This window comes from Thermobia domestica, chromosome 9 (assembly GCF_964235325.1).
Source record: "Thermobia domestica chromosome 9, izTheDome1.hap1.1, whole genome shotgun sequence".
Lineage (NCBI taxonomy): Eukaryota > Metazoa > Arthropoda > Insecta > Zygentoma > Lepismatidae > Thermobia > Thermobia domestica.
Window position 1 is genome coordinate 92,150,672 of NC_137462.1, and position 20,649 is coordinate 92,171,320.

At 33.4% G+C, this 20,649-nt stretch overlaps 2 protein-coding genes across 2 annotated transcripts in view; one reads left to right on the plus strand and one right to left on the minus strand.

Moving 5' to 3' along the window:
- Positions 1–7,779, plus strand: part of LOC145694853 (uncharacterized) — a 301,347-nt gene extending 293,568 nt beyond the window's left edge. The window contains exon 9 of the mRNA XM_081771548.1: positions 4,499–7,779. Coding sequence (XP_081627674.1) covers positions 4,499–4,616 — 118 coding nt within the window. The 3' untranslated portion in view covers positions 4,617–7,779. The remainder of the gene's footprint in view (positions 1–4,498) is intronic.
- A 251-nt stretch (positions 7,780–8,030) lies between these two features.
- The window catches only part of LOC145694854 (uncharacterized), an 81,770-nt gene continuing 69,151 nt past the window's right edge, over positions 8,031–20,649 (minus strand). Inside the window, exons 8-9 of the mRNA XM_081771549.1 lie at positions 19,809–19,925; positions 8,031–11,257 (exon numbers count right to left, since the gene is read on the minus strand). Of these exons, the coding sequence (XP_081627675.1) occupies positions 11,140–11,257; positions 19,809–19,925 (235 nt within the window). The 3' untranslated portion in view covers positions 8,031–11,139. The remainder of the gene's footprint in view (positions 11,258–19,808; positions 19,926–20,649) is intronic.

Below are 20,649 nucleotides of genomic sequence, written 5' to 3' on the forward strand. Positions count from 1 at the left end.
CTTATGGAAATCCAGTTTCCGTTAAATTGGCTGATATTGCAGTATGTTGTGTATTTTGTTCCCCTGATGAAAAGTCTCAATGGGCACGTAGCTTTAAAACCCCAAGTTTTTTAGATATCCGTAGTCCCACTAGGGTATACTAGGGTTTTTAGAATCGCTGATTCCGAATCCGAGGTCGGTTAAACACCATCACGTCAGGTTCAAGGTCACTTGAAAGTCAAATCGAGAGGGAACGTTGCAAAAATTTGAATAAAAGGTACAAGAATGTTGTTTGAGTCATTGGCTCTGATTATGTCATTCTCTTGACACGATAAGATCATTTCAAAGTCATTGCAGGGTCGTTCCAAGGTCAAACTTGAAAAATCGTCGGAAAAATCTGTAAAACTTCATAGATAGGGTCTTAGCATAGCTGAAAAACTTTGAAAAAATCACAATCACTCCTACTGCAAGTTTTTCAAATCACTGACTTTAACACACAAGCACACCTACACACACACACACACACACACACACACACAACACACACACACACACATATATATATATATATATATATATATATATATATATATATATATATATATATATATATATATATATATATATATATATATGTGTGTGTGTGTGTGTGTGTGTGTATATGTATATCTGTTATCTGCTTTATCTCCTTTCTACTTCGTCGGATGCAACAAGTACTGGGATAGTTCCTCATTTGATTGTTGGTGTCATACTAAATAAATATGGTGGTCTTTTATTGATGCTGGATAAGACTGTACAATTGGCACAGCAAATTCAAGATCGTAATGTCATGCAGGCTAGAGTAGAAGCAGAGAATTTGGCAAGGAGAAATTCAATGTGGCAAGCCGAATTCCCTTAATTAGATTTTGCGTTTCTTAATCGAATTACGTCGGGTGTTTATCAAATTGAACTAGCACTTTCATATATACAGGTCTATTTAGACCATGAAAGTACTGATATTTTTCAACTTGGTAGAAATAGGTTTGAGCCAGGATTGTTACGATTTAAACGCTACTTGATATCAGCTTTGGATACGCTTTGCAGTGAATGATGATGAATTGCCGCCATGAAAGTAGAAGGTGGTCCGATATTAGGGTATTATTGTACTTCTAAGTCCGGTGCTAGGGCATTAGGTTGTTGTGCACATGTAACCAGTGTCCTATGGTTTTTAGGATGGGCTCGGCATCAACAACAAATCAAATACTCTAGTCGAGATCTACTAGAATACATACAATATGCTGGTAATCGTAATATGAACAACGATGAAAATGAAGGTGAGTACTGGAGGTTGAATTTCAAGAATAATGAGATGTGAGATGCAGAACAAATCTTTATTGGAGAAGACACTGCAAACGACTGACTGCAAAATCAGCTACTCTATAAAAACTATCTACGAATTTTTAAAAGATTTTTCATACAATTTGACCTTGAAATGACCTTGAAGTAATCTTGTCGGGTCAGGAGAATGGCATAATCGGATCCAGCGACTCAAGAAACATTCAGGTACTTTTTGTTCAGATTTTTGCAACGTTCCCTCTCGATTTGACCCTCAAATGACCTTGAACCTGACGTGATGGAGGTTAACCGACCTCGGATTCGGAATTAGCGGCCCCATAAACCCTAGTATACCCTAGTGAGACTCGTTTATACTTCATAGATAAACTGTAGATCTAATTATTATTTTCAGTTTACGAGGGAGGGTATGCCTTTAAGTGACGATAAAAATCAGCGGATATCTAAAAAAAAACCGTGAGGTTTTAGAGCTTCGTGCCCATTGAGACTTTTCATCAGGGGACCAAAATACACAACATATTGCAATACCAAGCAATTTAACGGAAACCGGATTTCCATAAGCTCTGAGCGGGATCCTTTCTCATCTCGAGAGCGAGACGAGAATTATCATGTTTTCCGTCTGGACTTTTGTCTCGTTTCCGAGAGAAGAATTCACACGAGTCGAGAGATTTCTCACCTTTGTGGGCAACATTTCGTCTTTACTACGCTGCAGTGATGAGGCGGGTAACGAACTTGGTGACCCATGACCCGGAAGATGCATAAGTCGCAAGGTCACTGATCCACCAGACTCGGCGACCAACGAAGACTACAAAATGCGGTGTAAAAGACGAACAACCACGAGTCTGCTCACGTAATTCTAATAAGGCATGCTCTTCTCTCTTTTTTCACACAATCTATAATTTTCTCTCTTCTAATTTATCTTCTGTGAACACATGTGATTAAATTTGGATTCACTTTAGAATTAATTTTTTTTATGCACTGTTCACATACGACGACGTCTTTCGCATAGAAGATCCGGATTCGATTTCTGGTAGGTACATGATGCCAACGCTCTTGGCTTTGGTGCGAACGATTCCGGGTTCGATTCCTAGTGAGGACATTCGGTCGAAAAAGTGTAAAGGCTTCTTCAAGCTAGCCATCCCGAGTAAGTTTTTTCTCTGAGTTTTCCTATTTCATACGAGGCAAATGCCAGGATGGTATGGTACGTCATACATATGTCCCAGGCTGCTTTTTTTCTTTTCCAATTTCACAAATAGTGTGCTCGCCGAGGATCATCATCTCTCATACGTGACGGAGTAAAATGACCATAGATGCCGAAAGCTTAAAAATCTAATTCCTACTCCTAATCGGCCGAGTTCGTTAATCGAGTCGATACGTTAACATCTTTATGGCTAACGGTGACTTTTACGCTATCTATCCATATTAGGAATGGCCATTTCGGGAAAAAGTTTTCTGGTTTCCGGAAATCACATTTTCCGTTTTCCGTTTTTCCGGAAAATTTTCCGTCTTCCGTTTTCAATTTTCCGGTTTCCGGAAAAAATATTTTCCGTTTATCCGGAAAATGTGGCCATCCCTAATCCATATCCCATATAGGGAAAAATGAGCAGAAGTTAGAAGGTAAAATATTTCGAGGGATTAGAAGTTCTTTTGACATCAAAAGTTATTTCGAAGTTACTTTACTTTTTTAGGTTAAACCCCAAAAAATATTTGTGAGGTTAAGACCTCATGTACTACTAACAATATGAAGATATAGAAATCCCGAAGTATATTTTAATCTTAAAAAAAATTATAAATCATATGTGTGTATGTACAGATGTATGGGTGTAATGTAATGTTCACTTTCCTTAAGATTATGGACGCTCGAAATGTATTATTGACTGGTGGTCGCTTCATTTACCGGGTTGCTGGTGTGTAACCAGCAATCAATAATATATTCATTCCTCCATATGTCCACGGAAAATAGAACTTAATTTTTTCCAAAGAAGATTTCCATAGCATCTCACATCGCAACTAAGAGTTCAACATTCAAACCCCAACTACAGCTACAAGATATTAATCTCCCAGTTGTACTGGTACTGATGATAACTGAAAATGAATGAATGTGTGAAGGCCTAAAAAAAAAAAAAAAAAAAAAAAAAAAACCAATAACTTGAACCAGAAATTTTACGCAACGGAAAAATAAACAAACAAAAACACGAAAGATTCAAACTGTGAATTTGGAAAATAAAAATATCTTATGTTCACAGCATTCGGTCCTATCTATTCCCGGTTACACTAAGATAACTTCTGTGTATTCCACAGCTGTATCTTATTCCGCATTGACCTATAAAATGTATCTTATACTGCTCTACTCCCTCTATTGTGCGTTTTGAACACATTTATAAATTCTACTGTATTTACACTTCCACAAATAACCACCATGAAATTAGATTCCCAATCCTACTTAATTAAAATATCATAATCACGCCTTCTACCTTTTATTTGAAATAACACTATGACATTGTACAAACTTATAAAGACAGGAAACAAGAAAAAATATTTCACATTCATGTGTTTACAACTTTTACGGGATTTGGTTTCAAATCAAAACAGTATCTGACAAAATGTATGTTCTGTTTACGTTAACTTAAAACAAATTATTGTATTTTATGTAAACCTACGGTACTGTTTGACATCTCTGCTCTGTATCAAAATAGTAATAATCATAACTAGATGCGCATCCAGAAATTTTTGTTGAGAGAGGTCAAAGTTTTGTGGAAGGGGAGGGGGGATCTAATATTACAAGCCACTGTGTATCTGCAGTATTGAACGGATATTATTCTGCATCCGAAAAGATAGTAAGTAATTGTAAAATGCTTCCACCTATATTTTCATTTTAAAATATGATAGATCAAGATTGTTTTTATAAAAGAAAGAGTACAGATAAAATGTAATATCAAATTTTCATGCTACATCAATCATTTCCCAGCTAAATAAGTATTGTTTATTGAAAAAGTGTACAAATATGTTGAGTTTGGAAGTTTTGAGGCAGAAATCTGGACTCGCTGAACAATCATTTCCCATGGGTGCGCTCCTGATCGTAACCATCAACAAGTAAATATTTCTGATAATTTTTCTTGTTTTCCTTGTACACTTCTTGCTTTTCTATAAATATAAATCTATTTATTTTATTTTTTTGTTCATTTAGCCAAGAATGCGATGCAATCGGAGAACTTGAAGGCCGATTTGGAGCGGACAGATATTGCCAGGACGAGTGCTTGGTGTATGGTAAAAAATGCCCAGAGCACCGGTGCAGCTGTTACTGACGACTGTTTCCATCTAGCGGACAACCTTAGAACCTCGATCAAGACAGCAGAACGTCCCCCAACCAACCAATTGCCAATAGTGTTGAATTGAAAATGCCAATGAAGCAATAATGAAAAAAAAATGTGAATATTGTACAGATTTTTTTTGTATAAACAGACATTTTTTTTTTAAAAAATGTACAGAGTGTTTGTTTTTTTGACATAAGGCTAGTGCTTATTTAGTGTAAGTTACAACATGTGAGGGACCAACAAATACTCATTGATTATTCCAAGGCTTTCGGTGAATTAGGATTTAGAAAATGGTTGACGCGGGATTACTACAACAAAAAGTGTTAAATTATTTTGAAAACATGTTTGTTCTTGATTCGTTCACAAGTGTAATTAATATATATATTTAAACTCAAAGTTATTCAGTAATCATTTTTTTTAAATTTCAAATCATATATTTAAAAATGAGCTGAAAAATTTCAAATTCTGAATAAATCTTCTTTTCTTAAAAAAAAAAATACACGTAAATGATGTTGAAGAAAATATTGAAGAACAAAATAGGCCTATGCAGTATTTCGATATTTTCAGACATCGAAAAATTTCAGTGATATATCAAAATTTATATATTCGATATAACAAGTTTTTCAAAATTTCGATATTTTTCTATAGTTCGATTTTTTTCGAGATTTTGTTATATCGATTAAGTTTAGATATTTTGTCAATGTTGACTTCCGATTTCCAAATCCGGACATCGAACAGACCTAGAACAAAAATCGATTGAAACCAGCGCATTTCTAAGCTCAGTATTTCTTTAGCACAAAATTGGGAATGAGCTGCCTAGGGCGCTAACTTGTCTAGTTGCGCTATACAGATCAGTACTTTGCCACTGAGCTACAACGGGCATCACTTCATCACAGATATAACTTGATGATATATATTCATTTTTATACAAACTCAATCAATAGATCAACCCATCATTTTTTAAAGTAAAAAATAACAATGTAAGAAACAATTACAAAATACATAATTGACAATAACATATGGAAGGTAAGTTTCCCAACTGCCGAAAAAAGTCAACCTGCATTTTTTTTAGCAAATGTTTATTAATTTGTTTTGCGAAACTTTCACTAAGTCCACCCTCCATATTTGATGCCCCATAAGTTGGGAACCAACAGTCTGTACACCATAATATTTTACAAGCTTGTATTGCTGCTCAAGGCCTATCTTAATGGCAAGCTTGATCGTACCAAATCTTAATTTGATACATATTGGACAAATCTGTATTGAATATTGAAGAAACTACATGCAATAGCTGAATATTTGGTGTAGTTCTCTTTGATGACTAAATAAATATTTCCTTTTTCTTTAAAATTCTAATTATTAAAGCTAGAATTATTATACCTCGTATGTTTGGTTACAATAATAGAAAATAATAATAAACACTTCCTTTTATAAGATGTAATTGCTACCCCAACATTAGTTTTGTTTATAATACAAAGGTTACCAGGCAGAAAATATCGTCGGTGCTTGCTAACAGTGCCATAGTCATTACGTATTTTAAACACATTACATAATGTTATCACACACAATATACACACACATACATATATATATATTACAATAATTATTATCACGTCGTTGACCATTTGTCTCGTTTTCACCAGAGCCTTGAGAATTTTAATATTAAAGGGTTTGGAACTGTTCTTTGTACTATCAGTTGTTCCTTCCAGGAAAAAATGAACTCATTTATTATTTCGTAAATATGGCTATTGAAATTGAATCAAATCTACATAAACTGAACTGACTACAGTTGAAACAGTGTAGACTACAGTTTGCTTCCACAATAAATACATAAATTACAGTAAGTGAAACTTTACACATTTTGAAATTCCAATTTTTTCCTGTATTAAATAATAGTATTATTATTCGTAAAATAATACGGTATTTAAGAACTGTTAATTATTTTTTGAAGAAAATATATTTTGTGAAGTAATCTGCAATAGTTCAGTAACAAAAAATAATACTTATCTTGGCTTAAAGCAACTTCCCATAAAAAAAAAAGAGAGATTACTTTTATACTTTACAGAAAGGCGCGTAGTAGTTTAATATTTCATTTGGCAGTTTGTTATCTGTCTACGTACATTAAATGTATATCCTTTGTTTGCATGTAATCTATATTTTAAAACTTTCAATTGCTACTATATCTTTGGATTATTTTTCATCGAAAATAAAAATTGTATTTTAGCATATGACTTAAGCTCATAAAATGAATTAGAAATATTTTTGTTTTCAATATTATTGTTAGTAGTTTTCTAGCCTTCAGCGCTGTAGGTCCATGTGTCACATAGCGTCGGTGTCTAAGGGACACTGAATTTCGATAAACATACTACTTTGATTCTATTTAATTCTCGTTTTACTATTTTTTCATTACTTTAAATGTGTTACATAAGAAAATAATTCCGAAGATCCAAATTAACAAAATAGAACTAAAGACATTCAAAAACGACTTCAAATTTCTTGCAAGGCAAGAAGATAGAGGTGCAAAATAAATTCTTTTCCAGTAATGTAAAGTAACATATAAAATAGAAACATTGGTATTTCATAGTATCTAGAGTCTTTTTTATTTCTTACTTAAGCTATCACACTATAAGAAACTTTAAGTTCAGTTCTTACAAGAAAAAGTATTAGAATACATATTTCAAAAGTATGGCGAGTAAACAAGAAAGCAATGCCCTTTTATTTATTTCTGTTTCCTCAATATTCTCGTATTATCATTTTATAATTCGAAAATATGTTATATAACCATTCATATAATATAATATAATAAAGTGGATTAAATGAAATTCAAATCGGTGCCAAAATATAGAGTGTGCTTGAAGAAGTGCCATAATGAGATATACTCAATTGATCTGAATATATCAATGGGAAACAAAAACGAATTGATTCAATGTTCATCGACTGTAGAATATCTAGGAGGGAATAAACTATTGGTATGTAGTTAGTTGAAAACCGTAAGTTCTAAATAATGTATTTTGAGCTTTATTACATATGTCAACATTCTATATTCACAGAAACCTTATTCATAAACTGAGTTGTTCGTTGAAAATCCTTCATTATTTTCTATTTTTTCTATTTCAGTTCTTAAAGTCTGCAGCATAATAGAATGATAAATAAATCTATTGAACATTATGATTTATAATACTTTAAGATCCATACTGTGACAAACATATAAAAGAGTATTGAAGGAAAAGGAAACACAATTTGATCATATTGTGTTCATTATAATAACTTGAAAAAAAAGAAAGAAAACTATTTCTCCCACGTGCTTTGCATAAAGGGAATTCTGATTAGAAATAGAACATCGAATTGCCTCACTCTCAAATCAATACTTGTAAATATACGTCACATAATGTTCTTTCGTTACCTTGTAAGAAGATTGAATTGTTTCACCTTTGTGCAAGCTTCTTATTTTAGCTATTATCGTTTATCTTTCAAATAAACGATTTGTTTTGCCATTAGTGCTCCGCTATTTATACGATCAAAAACTCCTTTCTTGATTCATATTTTAGTTTATAGTATCTTGAGATAATAATTTTACATGAGAAGGATATCGACCTTAAGTTTCACCAGCATATATTTTCATGGAATAAATAAACTTATCCCATCTAATAATGTTAACTTTACCACATTCCCTCGTCAATTCATTATACTAAAAATATATCAAATATATTGATATTGGACAAAGAATCACATGAGTTTGAAATTCCTTTTATATCAAGATTGCTGGTTTCACTTTAATTTACCTGTACAGAAAGAAGATATTACCAATTCTTAAAGTATTTTAGATGAGATCATAAAAGAAGCAAACATTCGCATAAGTAAATTCACTTTTGAAACTTAACAAAAATATGTGCTTTAAAATATTTGAAAAAATATTTATCCGTGCACAAGATAAGTGGCACTTGCCGAACAATTTATTATGTTTATATTACGAAAACTATAAAAAATTTTACCACTCCATTTCATGGAAATTATTTGATCTAAAAAGAAATAAGCTATTATTATTGGGATTCAAATTTACAGCTCTAGTTTTTGTGAACATCATAATGCATTAAAATAATAAATCAGTGAACAGGAATTAGGGTCAAGTAGATGTTAGTATTATCTCTTGTTACCTATATGATCTTTAAATATTGTTGTGCTTGTTATAGAGCATATTTCCTGAATATGATTTTTCTACCTACTTACCACATGAGTTATCTTATGTGATATAGTAATTTACTGGATTTGTAAAATAAAAAATAATTTTTACCGTACATATTAGGATCACAAAAAAATGCTGCTTTCAAAGCTTATTTTTATCAGGGACAGAAAGACTTAGGATGTGCAATATGTGTTGAACGAGTGATTGTATTATTGATTGAGAGAAATAAAATATTACCCTGAAACGCTGTAATGTTTTTAATATTATTCCCTACTCCCTAATTTACTTGTTGGACGAAGCTGGTTACATCATAGATAGGATTTTTAAAGATCTAACATCAATAGATATATTCTATATGACAAGTAATCTGCGAGTATTTAGCCAATGCACTCAGAATATTCTTTAGAAATACTATGGGGTTTTTGAAGTTTCGAGACATTCGTAACACATGGATCTTATGAAGCTGCGACTAGGATATAAACCAGTAAGAACATTATTTTGGTGTTGCCAAATGACAAGAGACTTTTACAGCTTCTTAAAAATAGGGTTATTCAAAAAGTGCACCGGTTTTGTTACATCAAATTATGAACTTTATTTTTTCAAAACACACTAACTAAATTCATAAATATGTTCATTACACATTCTGATTTCAGGTATGGTGAATGACGTCGGGCATATGACCTCCTCTGCTGTGCTGGTATGCAAGAACTCTATTCATGAAATTCGCTATGACTGCCTGACAAGTTTCCACTTGGATTTCGCCGACGACTCGTGGAATTTCCTACTTTAATTCACAGATGGAACGGGGTTTATTGATATACACCAATGATTTAACAGTACCCCGAAGAAAAAGGTCACAAGGAGTTAAGTCACATGACTTCGGGGGTCATTGCTGGTCATCATTACGCGAAATGAGTATATCCGTTCTGATAAAAAGTTTTCACAATTAGCACACGTTGCTCTATAGTAAACTGCTCTATGGCTAGATACAGACTGAAGAAATGGGAAAAAATTCAGACGAAGGCGACAATCGGAATGTTTGTGGATAGAGCAACAATACAAAACAATGTCGGCAACCAAGAAACAAAAATTTGCCAGACGACCCAAAACCAGCGCGCTTTTTGAATTACCCTTTCACAAATACACCATATACCTGTACTTTAACTTGTTTCATCTTAGATATCGCCATGGTAGCAACATAGCGTCATGTATATGCTAATAGCACTATCATGAGTTTTACAAAGTTTCCACAAATGAGGTTTCTTGCTGTATTTAATTAACTTAAATCTTTTTGGTTAATTTTGGTATATAAGATAAATTCATGTCTCCATTATCGTTTATCTTAAGAGACCCAAAACGCAGGAATGAACCAGAACGTTCCTTGTATATTGCGTTGCACATGTATTACTAGAATACATCCAACAGGTTGGTCTTGTTTTAAGAAATTCCAATGATGGCGTAACTACAAAGATAACGAATGTGATCGATAAGTAATAGCCCTTCAAATAATATATTTATTATTAGATTTGTCCCTTTTGAGAAATGCTTATTTATTCTTAGTATATCGCCTCTGGCAACCTCCTAGTCGAATTTTCTTTGCGCAAAATGTTCTGATCTTAAATTAATCAAATACGGGTTTCTTCATGTTTTCGTACTTGGTACATATCAGAATATCCAAAGGGAGGGTGGAGTTCAGACTTAATTGTAGGTCATTTGTACTTGAAATTTGCTTGATCGCTATTTTGGATAGATATTGCACAAATGTGCTAGTACGTACATCATTGTAACAAAATATATTTGCCTTATAAACCTATTAAAACCATATGTTACTAGATCTTAGTTATTTATTTCAGTCGTCCTCATCTAGTTCTCTGTTGAATTTGGTTCTCTCAAAATATCAGTTTCTCAAATTAATGGAATAACGTTTCGTCATTTTGTATGAATTCTTTCTTCGGCAAATGTATAAACCAAAGCCAATGGAACACCAGTTTTGTTCGTATGTATCTAAGATGATATATGAAAGTGATGAACATAATAACTTCAGTATCTTGTCAAATATTCAAAACAAATCTCAAAATCTTTTTTCAAGCCTTTATTTATCCTAGCTATTTGGTATTGGATTTCCACTAGTAGAACTTTGCCTTTTTTACTCTTGAGAGGTTAGAACATACAAAATCAAATTAACTTTTATCATTCGATACGTTTTATTTTTTAAAAAAATATCACAGAACTTAGTAATAATATATCATAAAAGCTGTTTCGCAAAATATGATATAGACAAGATAAGAAATTACATAGCTTTATCTTTAGGTGCCTCCCAGCAGAGGGTCTTTAGAAGCAGTAGCACTTGTCCTCAGGACATCGTGATGGATAAACAATGCATTTCTCTTGACAATAAATATCAGCTCCTCTTCTCTTTGCAAATTCATTAATAGCCACACACTCTTTCCTGAAACATAGTAAGTTATAATGTTTAATGAATGATAATTTTTAGTATTATTATTGATCAGTAAGTTATGATCCTCCTCTCCGCAAAGAATGATAAAAGACCCATATTCATAATAATAAATTTCTTTGTTTCATGATGTATTTGGTGAATCAAAATTCATAACGAATTTTCCTTTTGGTTAGATGGTAAATGATATCATTTTTGTACTCGAGATTTAAGTTTATTTCACGGAAAGACTACGTGGTTCGGATCTCACTCTTATATAAGCAATAGGTCCAGGTAATCTCCTGTAACATTGCAAGTAAAATGAGAACTTAGAAAATCAAATCACATACGCAGAATAATTTCTTTTGACTGCACTCACATGCTGCTTAATCTGCATCAACATATGTGTTTAAAAGAGGCATAAACGGGCCGCGGTGGCTCAGTGGTAGAGCGTTCACCTCTGGTGCTAGGGGTCTCGGGTTCAAACCCTGCTCCCGCCAAGTGAACTTTGTGGTGGACAAACACCGTGTGCGTGGGTTTTCTCGGGGTTCTCCCGTTTCCTCCCACTTTCTTCATTCCACCATTTCATTCATTACTCATTATCACCGTCTCCTTTAGCCTAACCGGCATAACCGTGGGACGTAAAACTCAAAATTTCATTTCAAAAGAGGCATAAACAACGAGTTTAAAAACCTTTAAATTAGAAATTTGTCAAATGACGCTTTTTATTGCACTTATCTTGATGCATAGTGTGTCACGCTCTTCGACAACGCTTTATTATTTTGACAAATCTGACATTTATTTTAGAGTTATTGTATTGGCCTAAACTGAGTCGCCACCACGTTTACGCAAAACGTGGAAAAAAGTATTTTAGTTCCAGATCCTTGATTTCAGAAGCAAATAACCATGAAGATCTATACGATCACATTGCACGGTACAGTATGAGAATAAACCGTGACTAACTGACGGAATGTATGGAAGTTTTCAAGTAAAATACGAATTTCCAACACTAAACTTAATACAAATCAATAATACCGTTTGGTTACCGAACTTAGTTAAGAATTCCGCATCTAGCATTTCCATGATCAGAACTTATCTTGTTATGACTCTAAAGTTACTATTTATATATATCCAGCATTCGCCACAGCTCCTTAATTCCACAAAGGCAACGTATATTAACTATAAATTCTATCATATTTCAAATACATTCTTAAATCTTTCATTAATACATTTATCTTTAAATATTCATATTCATAATTATATCTTTTATTCCTTTTATATATAGCCTCTGTATAAATAATCATCGTTCCGGCGTTGCTGTATATGCTACTTAACTTCATAATTCAATATTTAAATTTCATGGATTAACTCAGTCTCACACAAAGGAATAGATTACATCTAATGATATGCGGATTCATATGTCATTCAATCATGTAGATAACGATTCAGTAACAAAATAGGCATTACGATTATTATAAAGTCGTGCCGAAACAAATAAATATTTTCAAAAGATTTATATTGATTAAATTGTAGAAGGTTACTAAAATTTGGATTTTATACTTGTAGATTACACAATAGTTTACATTAGAACCATTTTACGGTGATGTGGCGGTAGGGAAGAGTAAGGGCCTAAGCCCTAGAAGAAAGTATTTAACTCTGCATATTCATTATTTTCTTGGCACTTTTAAAATATACACAAAACGTTCGAAACTTAAATAATCATAAATTAAATTATGTAACCTTTGGCCGATGACAATTTAAACACATTAATCACTTCTGAAGATTATTATTTTAATTAAATTTTCCGTTAAAAGTAACAGATTAACAATTTTCAATCACAATTACATTTCTTTCACTTAATATTCTTCTTATTCTTAATATTCTTTCTTCTTCATCTAATATTTAAATAAATTAATTTCTGGTACCGACCAAAATTAAGTTGACATATGACAAAACATATAACAAATAAAATTTACATACTGAACAACACGAATATAAACACAGAAAGCACAGACACAAATAAACCAACAACATGACAAGCAAAAGGAATAAACAAGGTATAAACAAGAATAGTTGTGGGGCATAACAACTTTCCCCCTCTTCAAGAAAAAAAAATTATCAGTGATATTTTTTTTTTTTTTATGTCTTCTCTATAGCATATTTTTCCATTAATTTAGTTTTTTGTTCAGGTGAACATTTGAAGAGTTTCAAATTTCGGAAGTTATGAGTTCCAATCGATTTATTATCTAAAGTATCCAGCACTGCACAATTGCGTAACACTTTACTTACTAAATAAGGTCCCACATAGCAGTTCAAATATTTCGCTGATTCACTTTTGAACGCAGATGATAAATAGTGTGTCTTTTTCATAACTAAATCTCCAGGTTTCAGCACAATATCTTTCTCACTCGTGGCTTTAGTAGATGATTTCGGCAGGACAGGATTTCGTAAGCTTATGATTCTATCATGTATATCCAAAGGATATAATTCCTCCGGCCAATTATACGCTTTCTTGAATATGTCCACAGATGAATGCCCGAGAAAGATTTCGGCAGGAACCTGTTGCGTCATGGTATTCACAGAATTATTTAAAAGATCCTGTACAGGTTTCAACATTTTACTCCAATTACTTTGTTCTTCAGCACAATACAGTCTTATAATCCGGTTGAGATCTCGATGTTTTCTTTCTATGATACCATTTCCTCGAGGATTATAAGGAGATGTTAGGCAATGTTTAATTTTGCGTTCCTGGCAAAACTTTTTCCACTGCGCCGAGGTAAATTGTGCTCCTTGATCGCTTACAATGGAAGATGGATAAGGAAAAACATAAAAGTAGTACTTTTCTAGCGTTCTAATTATTTCCGCGGTGTTAGCTTTACGTAGAGGATAGAAACAAACAAAGCGTGAGTATACATCAACAACGGATAGAATATACTGGAAACCATGACTATTAGGAAGTTTACCTTCTAAATCTAAACAAATCTTATTATGTGCATAATTTGCGTCCAGATGATATTTTTCACATTGGATTTTACGATTCGCTGGTTTAGTCTTAGCGCACTCTAAACAATCTTGGATGCAGTGTATCATATCCTTTTTCAATGTTTTCCAATAGAAAATGGATTTGCAAAAAGCTAAACACTTCTTTTGACCAAAATGGCCCTTCTGATGGATTCGACGAACAATGTCCTTGGCCATAGTTTGGGGCACTACCAGAAGCCAACTCCCACGTTTCACGTTCTTAACAAACAGTAATGATCTGAATAATTTAATATGTTCCGAGTTTTCTACTTTTATTTTATTCTTCAATAAGTTGCAATAATCATCTTGTGATTGCTTCCTCCTCATTTCCTCCGGATCATACAAATCAGGATCTTCTTTAAATATAAAATTACCATATAATCGGTGAATATCTTGACCCAGTTGTTTCGGGTTGCGTACGATGTCATCATTAGTAACTATATCAGGGGATACATTTCCATCGCAGCCACCTACCCCTGTTTCCGTAGGCTGCGGCGTTAGTTTCCCGATTGCGGATTCTGAATCGGATGTGACACATCGGTAGCAGATGATGACACATTAATTTTTTCCAATTCAGAAGCATTAACTCTTGAGTTTCCATTCTGATTTTGACCCATTCGAAAGTTTCTTCTTCTATTCCACCAAGGTGGTGGAGGACCATATGGATTCATATACCATCCACGATTGTTTCCTCTCCTATTAGGGTAAACTGGTCCGTAGTTGTATCTCCATTTGTTCTGGTTAATATTTTCAGATGGTGATTCGTTAACAAATGATGGATTGTTATCTGGGTTCTCTGTTTGGGATGCGGAGTCCATCTTCATCCTTTTCGCGTATCGTATTTGTGGAGTTCGCATGTATGGTTTATTATTTCCTGAGTATCGAGGTTTCGACTCATTATAACTCCACGGATCACCATAGTCTTCCATATCGGCTATCTTTAGTACCAGATCATCCACATTTCGACTAGGATTCGCTCGGACGATTTTGGCATCTTCTGGCGGTATGTTATCTAAGATTATTTCCATGAGTTCTTTTTCATTCCCATCTGTTATTATAGCGTGATAGCGCTCCACTATTGCCCATACGAAATCCGTTAAAGAAGGATATTGGTTCCGTTCATGTCGCATATTCTGTAATCTCCGCTTTTGTACCCTCTCTAGTCTTGGGGACAAATACTGTCGCTTGAAGCTGTCAACAAAATCCTGGTATGTCTGCAGATTTGGCAATACGTTCCTGAACCATGCTCCTGCTCCCTTAAGTAAACATCTTTGCGTGATTACCAATTTTTCGTCTTCACGCAACGTGAAGAGATTCAATGTTTGGGTAAGTTCTTCCAGAAAAGCTTTTGCTGTTCCATTGGGCTGACCGTCGAACTTCGGAAAATGACTTAAATCATTCATAGTTATACGTCCTATCGTTCCACATGTTTCGATCGGATTCATACTGATGGTTTTATTCCCCATTACTGGATTATTAATCGCAGAGTGCTCTATCACAGAACATACTGGTACAGGGTGAGGTGTAACTATGGAACCAATACTAGATCTGTTCGTCATCAACGAATCATTGGCATAGATACTCTGTTGATTACTGGTTACCGTTGTAATAGTAGTACTACATACGGTCGCAGAACTCAGCAATATAGGTACTACCGGAGTATTATCGTGACCTACGTCCTTCCCGTTCATGTAAGATTTTTCTTCACACGGTCTTTGGTTCCTCATTTCTTCTTCCAGCTTCGTCATGCGAGTTTTCACTTCGTCTTCCAGTTTTTCAATTCGACGGGTATTATCTTCAATTTTCTGACAATTCTCCTCTTGTCTGCTCCTAGTCGTGGCTACTTCCATACTGACGTCATCATGAGCCTTGACTAACGAATCAACCGTTTTTTCCACCTCTTCTAATCGTTTCTCCGTTTCTTCCTCCTTTTTCTTTATACCTACAATTTCTTTCTTCAAATCTCCAATCGCTATATTTAAGTCCTCCCGTATTTCTTCCTTCAACTCTTTTCCGAATGTTTGCATGTTATTAGCCAATGTGGTTATGTTATTGGTAACTTCTAACCGAAATAGGGATATCTGCTGCATAAACATTTTAAACATTTCTTGGCTGTTTAATTCTGATTGTGGCACACTCGGTTGTTCCTTGGCTTCATGTAACACGACTGATTCCATTAAAATACAAATGTCTTGAGATTTATCTGCTTGTGCTTTTTCTTCAATTTCTCCTTCTTCCTTCGAATTCTGCATTTCTTCCTGTCTAGTTTCTTCGTTTGACACTTCTTCTTCTTTTGAATTTTGTACTTTTTCTTTCCGTTGAGTTTCTTCTTTTCCCAGTTCTCTCTCTTTTCCTTTTCCTTTCTCTTCTTCGGTATCTTCAAAATCATCCTCACTATCTGTCTTATTATTATTTTCGCTTCCTTTCAGTTGGCAGTCTTTACAGATCCAGTTCGAAAAGTATTCCATATCTTGATCATCTGGGTTTTCTATAGTTCCCACACATCTCTGGTGAAACAATTTTGTGCAGTTACCACAGGTAATTGCTTTATCTCGTGTATTAATTTTCCTCTTACTTCCTTTCTTTATTGTCTGAACTACTTCTTGGCAACACTTAAAAAAGTCTTTTTCAACTTCAGTACCTGACATGTTAATCTTTATAGTATCTAGGACCGTAGCACCTTTTCTTCTTTCTCACCACATTCACCATATTTATTTCCTCGTCTTCACAGTTAACATTTTGGGGGGAAATTTTCAAAAACATTCCTTCATATTTCATATATTCGATAGAGCGATTTATTAACATCTTCACGACGATTTGCCTTCTTTATCTAATATCCTGGCTGAAAGGTCGCCAAATTCTTTGTCACGCTCTTCGACAACGCTTTATTATTTTGACAAATCTGACATTTATTTTAGAGTTATTGTATTGGCCTAAACTGAGTCGCCACCACGTTTACGCAAAACGTGGAAAAAAGTATTTTAGTTCCAGATCCTTGATTTCAGAAGCAAATAACCATGAAGATCTATACGATCACATTGCACGGTACAGTATGAGAATAAACCGTGACTAACTGACGGAATGTATGGAAGTTTTCAAGTAAAATACGAATTTCCAACACTAAACTTAATACAAATCAATAATACCGTTTGGTTACCGAACTTAGTTAAGAATTCCGCATCTAGCATTTCCATGATCAGAACTTATCTTGTTATGACTCTAAAGTTACTATTTATATATATCCAGCATTCGCCACAGCTCCTTAATTCCACAAAGGCAACGTATATTAACTATAAATTCTATCATATTTCAAATACATTCTTAAATCTTTCATTAATACATTTATCTTTAAATATTCATATTCATAATTATATCTTTTATTCCTTTTATATATAGCCTCTGTATAAATAATCATCGTTCCGGCGTTGCTGTATATGCTACTTAACTTCATAATTCAATATTTAAATTTCATGGATTAACTCAGTCTCACACAAAGGAATAGATTACATCTAATGATATGCGGATTCATATGTCATTCAATCATGTAGATAACGATTCAGTAACAAAATAGGCATTACGATTATTATAAAGTCGTGCCGAAACAAATAAATATTTTCAAAAGATTTATATTGATTAAATTGTAGAAGGTTACTAAAATTTGGATTTTATACTTGTAGATTACACAATAGTTTACATTAGAACCATTTTACGGTGATGTGGCGGTAGGGAAGAGTAAGGGCCTAAGCCCTAGAAGAAAGTATTTAACTCTGCATATTCATTATTTTCTTGGCACTTTTAAAATATACACAAAACGTTCGAAACTTAAATAATCATAAATTAAATTATGTAACCTTTGGCCGATGACAATTTAAACACATTAATCACTTCTGAAGATTATTATTTTAATTAAATTTTCCGTTAAAAGTAACAGATTAACAATTTTCAATCACAATTACATTTCTTTCACTTAATATTCTTCTTATTCTTAATATTCTTTCTTCTTCATCTAATATTTAAATAAATTAATTTCTGGTACCGACCAAAATTAAGTTGACATATGACAAAACATATAACAAATAAAATTTACATACTGAACAACACGAATATAAACACAGAAAGCACAGACACAAATAAACCAACAACATGACAAGCAAAAGGAATAAACAAGGTATAAACAAGAATAGTTGTGGGGCATAACAAGTGCACCGTTTTACAAAGCGTTTAATGTTTATCTTAAGCACATTAATACTTTACGCAAGTATTTGAGAGACATTCCATATTTAGAACCAATCAACTTATAACATAAAATGTCGTAACCACTTGTGTTTGTCATTTGCGACGCATAAAAACTTTAATTCAATTTTTAGACTACGATCAAACTAGATAATATTTTTGTATTTGTTTCTAGGCCGACTGGTATATTGGCTTTTCTATGTGTATCTATAAAAAGAAGTATAAAAACTGACACCGATAGTACAACAATTCTGCCACCTAAAAACCACAAACGAATGTAATACTGACTCAGAGATGCAATTCTGAAAGAAGCATAACAATATTGTTTTTTTTTCACATTTTTACCAACAAATTTTACAAGATTGTTCTGCTCTAAACAATAAGATTATATATATATATGCGTACCTCAAGATATTCATTAATTGTGAATCACTAACTGGATTAAGAATACAATAGAAAGATATAACTGACTACCAACTTTATTCCGTAAGTATATTTTTTGTTTTTTTGAAATACGACTTTTTCTTAAAAAATACTCAACAACAACCAGATATTAAACTATTGATTTTGGTTTTGAATCAAAATTTCAAAGTAGAGGGACCATATTGTGAATTTGATTTCATCCCAACTTTATTTTGTAAGTATCTCTGTATGTTTTTCGAAGCATACGATTTTTTCCCCAAAACAATCAATAACGAACGAAAACCAAACAACTAGTTTTGGTTTTGAATCGAAATTTGAAAGTGAGTGAGAGGCAGCTTCTCACACATGATGTGAAACTGGATGGAGAAATCGAAGGTGTATAACGTTACTATAGAGAATCCATTTTTCCATCCACTGCAACATCAAACTTTTCATTCAACTCCAGTTTGACCATATATGGTAGCAAGTGACGCCATTCTTATATGACATGAAATATAAATAAAATCTCAAAAATTGGTGCACGTTCTTCACGCATGTTTTACTTTACATACATACCCACCCTCGCTTCTCGACTACTCTCTACGGATGCTCCTACGTGCGGTCCAACCACTCTCACCCAGCCCTGAATCAGAGTACATTGAAGTCTCACATATAGTAATCACTTAGAACAAGTTGGAGCGTGTTTTTTCGCACGAAAAATCCTCTAATACTGTATTTGTAGCAATAAGTTCTATATTTACCTATGGTAAATATGCGATCGTTTAACATATTAACAGTGTATTTTAATAAAAATGGATTATACCTTTTTATTCTGCATCAATAATGCATATATTTGTTTTTTAAAGGAAAAACATTTTAAATTTGCTAGAAGCTAGCTAAAGTTACTCACAAGCATCTGCAAACGTTACTTGGACAATTTGGAGTGTAAACTAGACAATTCTCCTGACACCATTTCTCCATTCCTGGAAGCTTCAGAAAGCGGTGAACTGGAACACATACTTGAGATCTAAATTTAAAAAGTAAAGTAAAACGTTTAAAAGTAATTGCGAAATAATTCATTTTATTAATGGCAATATTTCGACTATATGAATCTATTGGACTTTGGAAGAAAAATCAAAGAACATTCCACAATATCAAGAGAAAATAATAATTGCCATATCATGAAATTGCCTTAATCTTCTCAAAATAGATACTTTTAACGGCTGGAATTTAATACCTCACAGTTCGCTATTTTAGTTCTGTAGCTACAGATGCTTAGATGTTATGCACTTTTAAGCACATAAATAAACGTACAATAACTATTTCTAACTTAGTATGCACTATAAGTACTTTACATATACAGAGTTAGGTTACATACGTCTTTATTCAATTCGTTGATCCAATTCGTTATATCTTCTGGATTTTTTTTAATAAACAAGTTCCTAATCATCTCAATAGTGATCGAAACCAATATACATTCGTTGTCGTAACTACTAGTAAATAATGTGTGACGTTGGCCCTTCAAATATTTGGGCTACAGAGATCTTTATTGGGCCAGAAAGTACTTCATTTGGGCTGTTTGGGCTAGCAACTTTTAGTGTTTGGGCTTCTCTGGAAACAAAGCGTCAGCTTCACAAAGTTTCAGGGGCCAAATTAACGTTATCCTCCCAAGAGTTTGGGCCAGACGAGTTTTTTTATGGGCTGGATAGTACTTTGTTTGGGCTGATTGGGTCAGCATCTTTTAGCGTTTG